The 13,570-nt window shown below is 36.1% G+C and overlaps 1 protein-coding gene across 1 annotated transcript in view; it reads right to left on the bottom strand.

Annotated features, from left to right (window-relative positions):
• The window catches only part of pkn3 (protein kinase N3), a 32,185-nt gene extending 21,803 nt beyond the window's left edge, over nucleotides 1-10,382 (bottom strand). The window contains exons 1-4 of the mRNA XM_042509452.1: nucleotides 10,245-10,382; nucleotides 5,649-5,925; nucleotides 2,994-3,163; nucleotides 371-491 (exon numbers count right to left, since the gene is read on the bottom strand). Coding sequence (XP_042365386.1) covers nucleotides 371-491; nucleotides 2,994-3,163; nucleotides 5,649-5,925; nucleotides 10,245-10,265 — 589 coding nt within the window. The 5' untranslated portion in view covers nucleotides 10,266-10,382. The remainder of the gene's footprint in view (nucleotides 1-370; nucleotides 492-2,993; nucleotides 3,164-5,648; nucleotides 5,926-10,244) is intronic.
• Between the last annotated feature and the right edge of the window lie 3,188 nt (nucleotides 10,383-13,570).

Here is a 13,570-nt window from a genome sequence, read left to right as displayed (position 1 = left end):
TAAATGTGAGCACAGTCCATGAGATGAGATTTTGTCTTTTTGATATTTGATCAAAGTGTGTAAAAATGTGTTGTCTTTGGTGTAATGCTAAATAATAGCACTGATTATCAATTGTAATATTCAATGTAATTTAGACAGATTTTTCATTTTACCAATATTTTTTATTACAATCATAAACAGGGTGCCTCAATCTGTCAGTATGAGACTGCTGCAGTGATTCACTTCAGTGCATTCAACATAAAACATATGATGAGTATCTAATATGGGATTTGTCACCGTTAACATTTTCAGTAATGGGTGTTTTATACATTGCTGGTGGAGATTATAAAGCCAGGATGAGACCTGTTTATGTATGTGTGGTCAACTTTACCGTGTGAGCCGTCCATCACGTCTCTGCCTTGACTGACTTTGATAATCTGCATGCGCAGGAGCTCAATCTTAGTGCGACTGTCCTGTAACATCTGCTGGGCTGTAGACATCATCTTCCTGTCCTGGAAAATGAGCTTATGGAGCTTAATGCATGTCCAGTGCAGACACATCATGATACAATGAGTGTTACAAGACTAGGCTGAAACCTGGTGTACGGCTGGAGCATGTGTGTGATAAGGGTCCTAGATTGTGGAAAATTGTTACACAGAAAGTCAGTGGTGTCCACAATGTGAATTCCTGGATAATAAACGTTCATGTGAATTTTTTTTAGTCGTCCCAGTAATATATTCACTTACAGTGTACTGCAATTGCATATCATCTGAAATAAGTTCAACCAAGGCTTGAACCCTGAGGCCAATATGGGTCCCATCTCAACTGCCTGAGTTTGGAGGGTTTATGAGGGCTTGTCTCATCTTTCTCTCTTTGCTCTGTCCTCTCCTCCCCTGCTGGGGATTGCTCCATAACACTCATGTTTGATACCATCAGATCAGCACATCCTTATCCCCCTGCTCTCTAACTCAAACAGTATTCTAAAAAAGGCTTGTTTTTCCACATGATCTTGCCAAAATTACGCTAAACAATGTGTGAGGTCATCACCTTACACAATCTTACAGTATCATTGGAGAACTTAAGTATGATGAATGATGCTGTGATATTTACTGCATTTACATAAAGTAACAGTACCAGAAGCTGTGGATGTTTTGTTACTGGTTTCCTGTAACAATGGTAATTTTCTATTTGGCACTTAAAAACTCTAGATAGTTTTGATAGGAGCTGCAGGAGTGTTTTAGGGATATCAGCTGTAGAAATGTCTGCCTTCTCTCCAGGAAGTATAATGGAACTCGATGGCACTCGGCCTGTGGTGCTCCAAGTTGCAAAAACAAAAAAAAACTTTTTTGAAATTACTCAACAGCAATGCCCTTCCTAAAAATCTTGACTCGGTTACTCAAAATAATCCACAGACCTTGTTGTGAGCAGTTTTATGTAGGAACCATTTAATTTTTTACTAAACTACACCCACAAACCGTATCACTGCACAAGTGTGCATTTAATGCCAGCTCACCCAGCACCACTGAGCTAGCTAACGTTACAGCTCACCCGAGGAGGACGCCATTAATGTTTACATCTCACGCTGTCACGAGCACAAGCCTCTCGTCCATGAGTAGATGCACACTTCCTTCTGCGTAGTGATATGGATGGAATCAATTCAGCTCCTAAATTAAACTGCTCACAACAAGCTCTGTGGATTATCTTGAGTAAGCGGGTCATGATATTTAGGAAGGAGACATTGCTGTTGAGTTTTTCAAATGTATTTTTTGGCACTTTATAGTCTTAGGTGGAATCGAGGTATTATGGTTTATGAGGCTATTTATACATCCATGATGTATGATTTTCAACACCGTCAAAAAAACAGATCCACCTCTTTCTAATATACTGATAAAATGCAGCATCGAAGAAATGTAGTGCACAACATAAACCACCAGAGGTCAGTCACTGCTGGTAGAGCAGACAGTTGAGATGAGAAAGAAAATAAAGAGAAAAAAAAATAGCTCCTCCATGAAACTGCTAACAAGTTCTGCTGATTATTTAGAGTAACCAGGTCATGATTTCTGGAAAGAGACATTGCTGTTGAGTTTTTTTAATGTAATTTTTTTGTGCTTTGATCACCAAAAGCCATGTGCCATCTAGTTCTATTAATTGGAGAGAAGGCAGACATCTCTACGGCCGATACCTCCAACACTCTGCAACTCACACAAAAACTATCTGGACTGATAAACAGCACTACAAGTTAGAGGGAAAATATGAATTTTTGATTATGAAGTGTACTGTCCTTTTAATTCATTTACACAACTCTAAAAATAAAGGCTACTCTGTGGTGCAATCTATCCCACAATGAAGTCATCCTGCTGGCACATTAATAAAAAAATCCTCACTTATCCTCTCATTGTTCACATGGTTAAATACAAACACAACGTGGACAGTGTTGCCTCTTTTGTGACTTACTGCTTTACTTTACTGATTTACTTATTCTTTGTATCAGCTTCCAACAAAGCTTCTAACCCATGGATATAAATGAGAGTTCCTTTAAGGCCACAGTAAAGTTATCTATACTTTAAGAATTCCCTTACGATGCCATCATCATATTAATCTCTGTGTTACCTTACGTTTATTCCAGCTTTTTGAATACGACCCTACTAGTTTTGCAGACATAAAGAACACTTTAAAAAAGTATTGAAATAAAATCATAAAAAACTAAGATGATGATAAAATTGAAATAAATAGTAAGAGGGCGTTCGGGATGGAAATTAAAACAGTCTAAGACAGCAGAGTTCATGTTAGTATCGTGCTCCACCCACTGAAAGAACAGCTCTGTCCCCAACTCCTCTCTTCTCTCTGCTGTCCAATCCTCGGTCCTTTCTTAAATGTCAGAGACACTTTCTGCTGCTGCCAGCAATTTACCAAATGAGTCAGTGTCAACCCCATGCTACAGACAGACTATGGAGGAAAACCATTTCAATCCACAAACTGACAAAGTGTGTGATGTGAATATTTGCATGCTGTACCTTGACTGAGCTGTTGGTGTAAGTCTGGATCATGTTCTCAGCACCCTGTTTGACTTTGGTCTCCATGGTGAGCTGTTTCTTCAGGGTTCTGACTCGACTGGCCACTGGTGATGTGGCCTCTTCCCACTGACACGACTCTGTCGACAGGTTGTCTTCCTGCTCCGAGCAACCTGCAGAAAAACAATCGCGTGCCGGGTTCAGCTTTAAATATCACGGGACAATCTGTGGCACTTTATTTAAGAAGGTTTTGAAGGTGGGATAGGAGGTTCAATTTTGGCATAACACGGCAAAAATCCCATAATAAACTTTGAGCCTGTGGCAATTAAAGAGGACTAAGAGAGAAACAGACTCCTGCACCTCCATTTGGCTCTTTTTTCAGGCTTTAGGACATCTAGCTTATGACATAAAGGCTGGCCAATCACAGGTCATTTCAGAGAGGACAGCTGTCAATCATGTCAATCACTGCGGTCAAACTGTCAAAGAAGGCAATGCTGATCAAATATGAATTAAAATGCTGTTATTACATTGCCTATTTTTTTTTCCTCAAATGTTTTCAGAAATATCTTTTAATGTCCTGCTTAGCTATAAAATAAGAAAGTTTGTGACCTGTTCACCATGCTGAAAACATGCAATATGCAACATTACTACTTGCAATATGTAAAAAAATATATATATTTTAAATAAAAAAGTATGTATATTATGCTGAGCATGTAAGTGAGCAAAGACATAATGTAAAGAAATACAGTAATAGACAATAATATGAGAATATTTAAATTTTAATATGGATAATGTGCTGAGTGTGTAAAGAGTGTGAAATATAAAATGTGGCCTAAAATGTGTAAAACTAGCAATTAAGTTAAAGATATAAAAATATAAATATGTGTGCAATGCTACAATAAACAGAGATATACATAAATAAAAATATATACAATATGAGTCACACGTTAAACATAGCCTACATTCAAGAGTGGATGAGTATATTGCACATTTTAATAATTGCTCTGAGGGCTGTTGTAGTTAAAATATTGCACCAAACATTGCAGTTATTTCACAGTTACAGTGATATAAAGAATTGTTCCACCTTAAAAAACCCTATTGCTCTTTGGCGTATAATAAATAAATTACGGAATTTCAAGCAACATGAGGGGGCAGAGAAACATTATACTTTATCTGTACTACTGTCAATATATACTGATAACAGTTACAAAAAATAACTTCTTAAAAACAATTACCTACTGTACCTTTAATGACCTTTTGTAATTGTGCTGTCTTTCAGTTATTCAGAGGGCAGATGTTTTGGTACCCTGACAGATTCCTGGGGGAGCAGTGTGCATTGCTGTCATCCACAGAGTGATTTTGATGCCACTGTTTAGACAAACCAAGTCTAAAATGTTCAAATCCTACTGCCTGAGAGTAACAAACCCACAGGCTCGACACGTACACATATCCATCTTGAAACAAAATGAGGGAACGTGGAGATGCAAGTCAACTACCAAATTTTGTCTGATAGTTGCTCACAAAAAGCACTGTTGTTGTCTCTTGGAAAATATAATATGATGGTCACAATCACTATAGAGAAGACATTTGCTTTAAATATAATACAATATAATATCATCCAATTTACTACCATAGGTGCATAAAGTTTGCTTCACTACTGTTCTTGTAAAGGAGGGTATTTACTAAGATTACAGATGTATGGCCCCAGCTGCTGGTCAGACCTCAGGGCCTGTTCTGAGATGTTACACATATCTGTAAAGCAACAGAGTGCAAAAGAGTGTGTTTTCAGATGCTGAGTTCGGAGCGTAAATCATCCTGCAAAAGGAAGGCTGCATCCTAAATAAATAGCCTGATATCATCAGCTCAACAAAAAGATTCAGTGACTGAGAATGAATGTGAGAGATTGGTTTTTTTTTACAACCATTACATTTGTAAGCTTTTTATATTGTGGTCTTAAACAATACTGCTTTTAATTCACATTACAGTGTGTTGCTTAATTTGCAGGAGTGTTTTCATTGTCTCACTGTTCCTCTGCTGCAGTGATCAGTCAGCAGTGTTCAATCAGGTGCAGCAGATATTTGTATACATTTCCATTCCTTCCTCCCTTATTTTGCATTTCAAATAAAAAATATATTGCATGAGTCAAAACAAGCAATTTTGCATGTGCAAAGCCATAGCATGGTACTTTGGAGTTTTAGGGGAATAAATACCAAAGATTTGCGGGCCTCAATTAAATCTTTTTTTTTCTCAAAAGTCTGGTAATAAAAGCATGCAGCCTTAACTAGCCTCCCTCCACTGTCCTGTGAAAGAAAGCTCCTGGAGGGTCCAAAATAAGAAGGCTTAATGCTCAATATATTTTCACAGTTATCTACTTTGGGTATGAGTGTAAATTTGCCCTGATGATGCTTCTTCAGCAGAGGTCATGGATTATCAAGCAGCAAGAACCTGAGTATCCATCAAGTTCATAAAAATTTGCCCACTTGCTTTCACAATACAACATAACTGACCAAAGAGAGGACATGCAGACCTGATGGAGGCACTAGTCGTCAGGTTTGGACGTCACTGAACAAAAGGACAGACAGTCTATGTTGGGACGATGAGCTCACAAATTGCAATTTTATCAATGTGCATTTCAGGACAATGATCTCTTTGAGTTACCTGTGGTGCTGTCCTTCTCTGTGGCCATAGACCTGGCATTGAGCTCCTGCAGCTCCCAGTGCAACTTGTCCAGCTTGCGACTCGAGGCCTTGAGTTGGCCCTCCACGTCAGCTGCGCTCTTGCGATTGGTGACGGCCCTCCGTAGTCTCTCGGCGGCCTCCTTGATCTTCAGCTCCCGCTGGATCTCCTGCCTGAGCAGGGTGCGAGCGTCTTCCAAACGCTGCTGAAACTCTGGGTCCAGAATATCCGCCTCATCCAGACCCTGCAGGCTGCCACTCTGAAGGACACACCACACAACTGCTTCAATATCTGATCACACCTGTTATTTTTATATTTCTTTATACATTACATATGTATCATGTTACATACTAAAACATAATATTATAATTTCCCAGAATATCTACATTGTTTCACACCTGCTAAAGACACTAACAATAGGGTCTATGTATGACTTATGTCTCAGAACAGATTTTTAAGTATTATGAATACATATGGATTTTTGGAACTGAAATTTGAGTAGTTTGCAATTAACATCCACCTTGACTCTGTAGATTCTCAAAATATCTGAAATTAAAGGGAGACTATTTAAATGTATACAGCTGCAAGATTACAAAGACCAGCACAAAGACAGATCAACAGAGTTCAACACTACTGAGATGAAGTGAAACCACCACCTACATTCAATACAAAGGACAGCCATCACTCACATTTACAACCATGTGAGGACAACAGCTACATCCAACACTAAAAGCTGCACTTCAGATTTCTAAATGGAAATGAAGAACAGGTTAAGGCCACTGTTTGATGGAACAAAAAAAAGAAAAGAAGAACCAGCTGATTAGGTGGGAACAACTGCTGAGGAAGTGCAGTGCAGACCAGTTAAACCAAACTGTGCCAGTCAACAACAATAAATGGGACCATGCCTCCCTCTTGTGGATAAAGATCTGTTCAGCTTTCCAATAAAGCTTCAACCCAGCCTTCTCTCATACCCCATACATGTCACAAATGTAATACTCTGAAAAGAAAAAGGGAAAAAAGAAGAAATTGCTACACCAAAAAGAAAAAGAAATAGAGCAGCAGACAGCAGCACAGAGGAGGAGAGACATTCTGCTTAGAGGTGAATTTACAGCTCAAAGCAACTTAATACAATACAGCCTCAGGCTTTTGTTTGAATTCTAGTGCTGGCAAAAAAATGTTGTTGCATATTTACAACCTGTTGTTAGCGCTGTTAGCTTGTTTACTTTATTACATGAATGCTGCTGCCACACTGAACCTCCCGCTGAGCCCCAACTTTACATGTAAAAAAAGAATCAAATTAAATATTTGTATTGAACTTCCAAATCTGATATAACTCACATAATTATCAGTCTGGTACAGCCCTAGTAAAAAAAATATCTGTAATAAAAGAACAAAAGTTAACAGTGTAATTCACGATTTTGCTCCTACTATTTTCTTCTGTTGTGCATTTTGTAATATCCTCCACTGACGACACGTCCTTGATTACAATGGTTCTGCTTAAAACTGTAGGGAACACAGGCTGGTTCACTAGATAGCACCAAAGTTCCAGGAATCACGAACAGAACCAGTTTAAGAAACAGAGCTCATTTGGTGCAAAAGGGGTATCAGCGTGAGGAAATCATGTGCTGTGTCAAGATTAGAGCTGAAACTAATTATCATTTTCAGTATCAATTAATCTGTCAATCTGTTTTTGATCAATGATTTTAGTCTGTTTCACAGTTTTACTACTTCATATATAATTTTATTATTTTTTTATTATTATACTTTGTGCTGTTATTCCATCATTCACCTCTTATTTACAGTTTTAGTCTTTAACTTCTTTAGCTTTTATTTTTACTATTATCATTTTATCTATTTGTTGGGTTGGGGGGTTTCAGTTGATTCAACAACTGAAATTGTATATCGATCATATAATTTTTGCAGATTGCAGAATCAAGTTATGGTTTCAGTTTTAGTCGAATGACAGTCTTTTATCTCATTAAACTTGTCTTGCATCACCGTCAAACACCTCCGCCCTGTTGTGACACAATGAACACTTTTCATAGGGGTTAATCTGTTCTGCAAAAGTCACAAGTATCAAACACTTAGACAGGTTCTGCGTGAAAGCCGAAACCTCAGAGACAGATGAAATTACAACACAAGCCAGCATTCACCCATTCACACCCATTCATAAACTGGTGACAGAGGCGGCAACCATGCAAGGTGTCACCTGCTCATCAGGATCAATAACCATTCCCGCCCACATTCACACATCAATGGCACAGACATTAGGAGCAATTTAAAGAGACTTTGACATGTAGACTGCAGGAGTCATGGATCCAACAACAACACAACTGCTCTACATCCTGTGACACAGCCCTTTAAAGTGTTTTAAAGTGTTTTTTAATGTGATGTCACCTTCATTTATTCATTTTATCTCTCTTCCTCTATTAATTTTGCTGCTCTTACTCTATTTACTCTATCACCATCTTTTCATGTTTTAATTTATTTACTTGTTCATCTATCTTGTTTTATTCCCACTGATGTGATGGCATCTTCTTATATTACTATATTATTTCTTACATTATTTTTTATCATCTTTTATTGCATTTACTCTTATATTTTCTAAAATGTTTCATTTAACACTTTAACTGCCCTTGAAGATCATGTTGACCTTTTGTGTTCTCATTCTGTTCTTGCCTTTTTGTTTGACTCTTCTAGATCTTTCTCTGTTTGGCATGTTTGCTGATGTTTATTTAATTATTATTTATTTTATTATTCCCTGTTTTTAAAGGTGCTTTATAAAAAAAGTTATTATTATTATTATGATTATTATTATCTTAACATTTTGGGCACATTTCAAGCACAAGATTAAGATCTTTGCAATTAGTAGAAGTGTAAATCGGCAGACGCCCCATGATACCATATTATCACAATACTATAATCAAAATACAATTTTATTGTGTTTTTAAACGCTTTGCAATACAGTGAGCATTGCAATAACATAAACAGCAATTTATTACATTTCTTCAACTTCAAATTATGTTCCCAAACTTTGCCAACATCTGTTTTTATCTAATAAGATAAATTTTCAGTCTGATCATCTCACTTCAGTCATTTTTATTGAAGCAACATGTATGTAGTGGACTGATAAAGAAATTGATTTTATTAATCTAGCAGGCCATCAAAAGTTAATTTGTATTTGCAATATTAATAATTTATATCATAAAAATATATATCATAAATATAAATATGTATCATATCATATGATATTAATATATATCAGAAACTAATTATATAATAACATTTGGTGTCAGTGTATTGATACAGTATTGCCACAAAATACCGAGATACTATGCTGTATCAATTTTTTCCCCACCCTTAGTAGTTGGGCCATCTACGTACAAATCAGGTGTCCCTCATTTTCATTTATTTAGGCTATTTATTGTTTGTTTGTTCTATTGTCAAATATTCAAGAAAATAATTTGAGGAATATTCAGTTAAAGAAATAATAGCCCTACTTGAATTCATAAGACATGCTATATCACAGTCGGCAACGACAAGAATGAATTAAGTTAAATGAAAACATGCTATTTGGGAACAGTGAAACAGTGTTTTTTGATGATGTGGTTGGATTTGTTTAAGATAGGAATAGAAGAGCTTTGAGGTCATGCTTTTTTGCCTTTACAGCATTTAACCCTACAATTATGTTTTTATGCTACCAGTGAATACAGAGCACAGACACATAAACAAACTATTAACCCACACTAATTATTAGACCATCATTCTTGTGTTACTGGTGAGCGGCTTTGCTACAAGCCAAACAAAAGGCAGGCTGGCTTTTGTACTGGTTATTGCTGGTATCTATTCATGTTTATGGCTATTATCTACTGTTGGACACACCTCCTGCCAATCAAAACAAGTGCACCTTTTTTTTTGTCCTAGGAAATGGTGTTAAGTTTGGGTCCCATTACAAGTCATTGAAACTAGCAGTTTTACAGCATAGTGACCAATAAATGATGTAGTTTTAAATGTATTCATTTTAACTATAGGCTTGCCATAGAGGAAATGATACGTTGGATATTTTGTATTTTTACAAAATAAATAAATTAAAATAAAACATAAAAATAAGATGTCCAATTATAGGGTAAAACTCTACTAAGCAACTAACTTTCTTTCAACAAGATGAAAAAAAATATCGAAATTGTAAGCTAACGTTCGCCTTTTTTGGAATGAACCATTTTGGTTAACGAATGGGTGTTCGTTAAAATAAAAAAACTTACTAGACCGACTCTAGGTGGTAGCTTCGCTAGCTCCTACCAGATTTTCTTTTCTTAATGAAGCTGAGTCGTTAAAATAGTAAGCAACAGTTAAACGTTAGAGGTATTTATCTGACAAGCACAAAGACAGAGGAACTGTGAGGAGAGGCAAACAAGACAAACAGGAAAATCCAGTGCCTCTGACTGAAGTAGCAACTAGCGTTATTTAACTAAACTCAGCGTCGGATAATATTAACTAGCGTAATGTTTTCACTACATGTTTCCATGATAATTGAGCTTCATTTGACGAATTGAGACAACCTGTGGCATTAAATTTACCCTGTTGTGTTAGACCTGACATGGTGGCTGTCAGTTGTATATGCTGGACATTCACACAGCGTCAGCGTCTGCTCCGCTCCAGCCGCCGACGGGCGGACGGGTCTCCCTCTCTCTTTTTCGGCTCAGAAAGTGGTGAAAAGAGCTCCGGGTGGACTGGCACAACTAGCTTAGGTCAACTGACAGCGGCATGTGAAATTCAACGTCTGCTCAGGTTGTTCTCAGGAGCTCCGGAGGGCTGTGCTGCTGCTCATTATGGAAACAAATCTGAGGAAAAAGTTTGAATTGAGCTCAAGTGAGGTTCGACGCAAAAGTGACGTCAGGAGACGGCGGCTGGATTGGTTGGCAGTCGATATTGACCGAGATGCTGCGGCGACCAATCAGATTCGGTTATTCAGTGCACCTGCCGAGGTAACCAAATGATGCATTCACGTGGGCTGAGATCTTCTCTATACCTGATTTATATAGAAATTATATACAAATTGACACATTATGGCACATATTTTTATATTTCTCACACACTTAATCACACAACTAAATAAATACTCACCGTATTACACACATTTTATTCTTACATACTAGTGTGAAAATTGAAGAATAATGCACGATTCAAACACACACACAAACACACACACACACATATATATATAATTAGTAGCATATTACTCATATTTTTAAAATATATTTCTAAACCTTTCCAACTAGTTTTGCACATTGTAATGCACTTATTTTGAGATTTCTTACTCACTTCACATACTCAGCATATTGCACATATTTAGTATTTGTTTTTAATGTTTTAGGTACTGGTGTGACAAATGTAGCATCTTGCACATATTTTGAAAGCATATTTCTAAACCTTTAAATAGCAGTTTTGCATGTTGTAAACTAGCAAAGGGCACATTGTTTTGTATGTCTTACACACTTTAAACCAATATGGTGTGAAAATTGTAGCATATTCAATAACATATTTTTAAAATGTGCTCATTGTAATGCACAATGTCTTACAGACTTCACATACTCACCATATTATATATTTTTTTAATATTTTACATACTGGTGTGGAAATTGTAGCATTTTGCACACATTTTTAAAATATATTTCTAAATCTTCACATACTAGTTCTGCAAATTGTAATGTAATATAAGGCAAATATTTTTATATTTCCTATACACTTTACATACCACAATTTTCCCCCCAGCGAAAAAGTATTCTGATTCTGAATCATTAGTGAAACCAAACAGAGTCCCATTTTTAGATAGAAGGAAAGCTGTCAAAATGTTGTTGCTCACATAATTAAGTTTACATAGTGAAGTCGGGGGGAAAAAAACTTCTCAGAGAGCCGTTAAATCTGCTTTAACACAGCTTGTTGCTGTAGCCTGTGGTGAACTGAAACATGGAAAACCTGCATCTGCTCACAGAGGCTCCTTTTTCCATGAGAGGCGCTTTCAGTGAAACTTGTTGAGAAGCACTTGTTCGGTGGCTCACACACAGAAGGCAGGGCTGGAAATTATTGTACTTTGGGTATTACATGTAAATCAAATATGTTTGGGTCTTTTGCTCCATGAGGTGACAGTGCTGGCAGAGTTTATGCTCTTTAGGAAGGCCTAAACATGAGTTTAAGTGCTCCCCATGTTTCTATGTAACGCTGAGAAATAAGGATTGGGATTTTAAAAAGCAGTGTGAGGCTAGAAACTGAATGAGCAACTGCTGGTCCCTTGGACGTAAATTCAATGCTTTTAAGGACCTTTACAAAATTATATTTAACCAAATATATGACTGATTGTTGGATAAATAATCTTTTCCGTACTTAGGTATTTCAGCTAATTATAAAGGTTAGCAGTTCATATGTGGTCCCCTGCAGACAAAGGTTTTAAGTAGGGTTAATCATTGAACATTTTCCCAACAGGTAAGTGTAAGCATGAAGTAAAAACAGGTTCAGTGGTAGGTTTAAAGAGTAGTAACATCAGGTATGTGGATTTTCAAACTGAAGACCTTGACCCATTTTGACAAAAATATAATTTAAGGTGGAAAAAAATGAAGTTATTCGTGGCAATGGAGACTTTAAAAGTTAAAATTTTAGACAATTTAATTATTTTTATGCCTAATATTCATTAAAAAATTATTTAATTTCATTGAACTTTATTTATCTATTGACTATTTATTTATACATTTTAGCGTGTTTTCACAGTTTTAATACTTCATATATCATTGTATTATTTTTACATATTTATTTATTATGCTGTTGTTCTTTCATTTACCTCTTATTTACAGTTTGAGTATTTTACTTTTTTTATTATTACTATTATTTCTATTTTTTTTTAAATTTATTTTGCTATTGTTTATTTATTTATTTATTTATTTATTTATGATTAGTTTTATCTATCTATTTAGATTTTATCCTGCCTCTGGTGTTTCCTCCCTTATGGTAGTGTTCCCTCAGTTCCTGGTTTTACTGAGCACTATTTCTGTTTTTTTGTGTGTGTGTTTTTATTCACATGTTTGTGTGTTGTGCAATACAATAAAGACATAAATAGATTTTGTGTTTATTGTATGAAGTAATATGTTTTACAGTTTGTTTGTATGTAAAGTGGCATGCACATTAAATCTCGTCAGAGCTCGTCAGAGAGGGTACTACCTAACAGAGAGTGGGTGTGTTAAAGTGGAGGGTTTGGATTGAAGCCAGCTGTGGTTATCTCTACGCTGTGTATTTGATTTGCTATTGTTTGTCCAGTGGTTGTGATTTGCAATAATGGATCTTAACATTTCAATTTCCCACGCACTGCATATGAACAATGTAGTTTGTCTCAACCAAAAGGTTCAGTTTTTACATATTATAAACAGCTGATATAGTTCCTGAAACAGAATACAGAAACACTATTTTAGACTACACAATAGTCCTATAAAGCCTAATGTAAAGCTTAGAATAACCAAATGTCTGAGCACCATAGACTCACTGGGTCTAGTTCTGTAAATGCTTTACTAAATTTAACAAGAAGTCAACAATATTATTTGTAAATACATCTATAGGTCCAGTGTGTATGATTTAGGGGGATATGCTGGCAGATATTGAATATAATATAATGTACTCTTTAGTATATTATTATCTGAAAGTAAGAATCAAGTTTGTATCCCCATAGCAGGTCCTTGTCTATACAGATCACCAGACAACCAGTTCTAGCAAAAAGCTCTATTACTGTTTTTGCTTTTTCTTTCTTTTTTTAAAATTAGCATTTTTTATTACTGAAAAATGGTTAGAAAAGATAACAAAGATCATATATATTATGGCTAGAAGAATTGTAAATATTTAGATATAGGAATGAGTATGTGTAT

Source organism: Plectropomus leopardus, chromosome 20 (genome assembly GCF_008729295.1).
Source record: "Plectropomus leopardus isolate mb chromosome 20, YSFRI_Pleo_2.0, whole genome shotgun sequence".
Lineage (NCBI taxonomy): Eukaryota > Metazoa > Chordata > Actinopteri > Perciformes > Serranidae > Plectropomus > Plectropomus leopardus.
The sequence above is the reverse complement of the archived record's forward strand: the minus strand, read 5'-3'. Positions and strand labels throughout refer to the sequence as shown.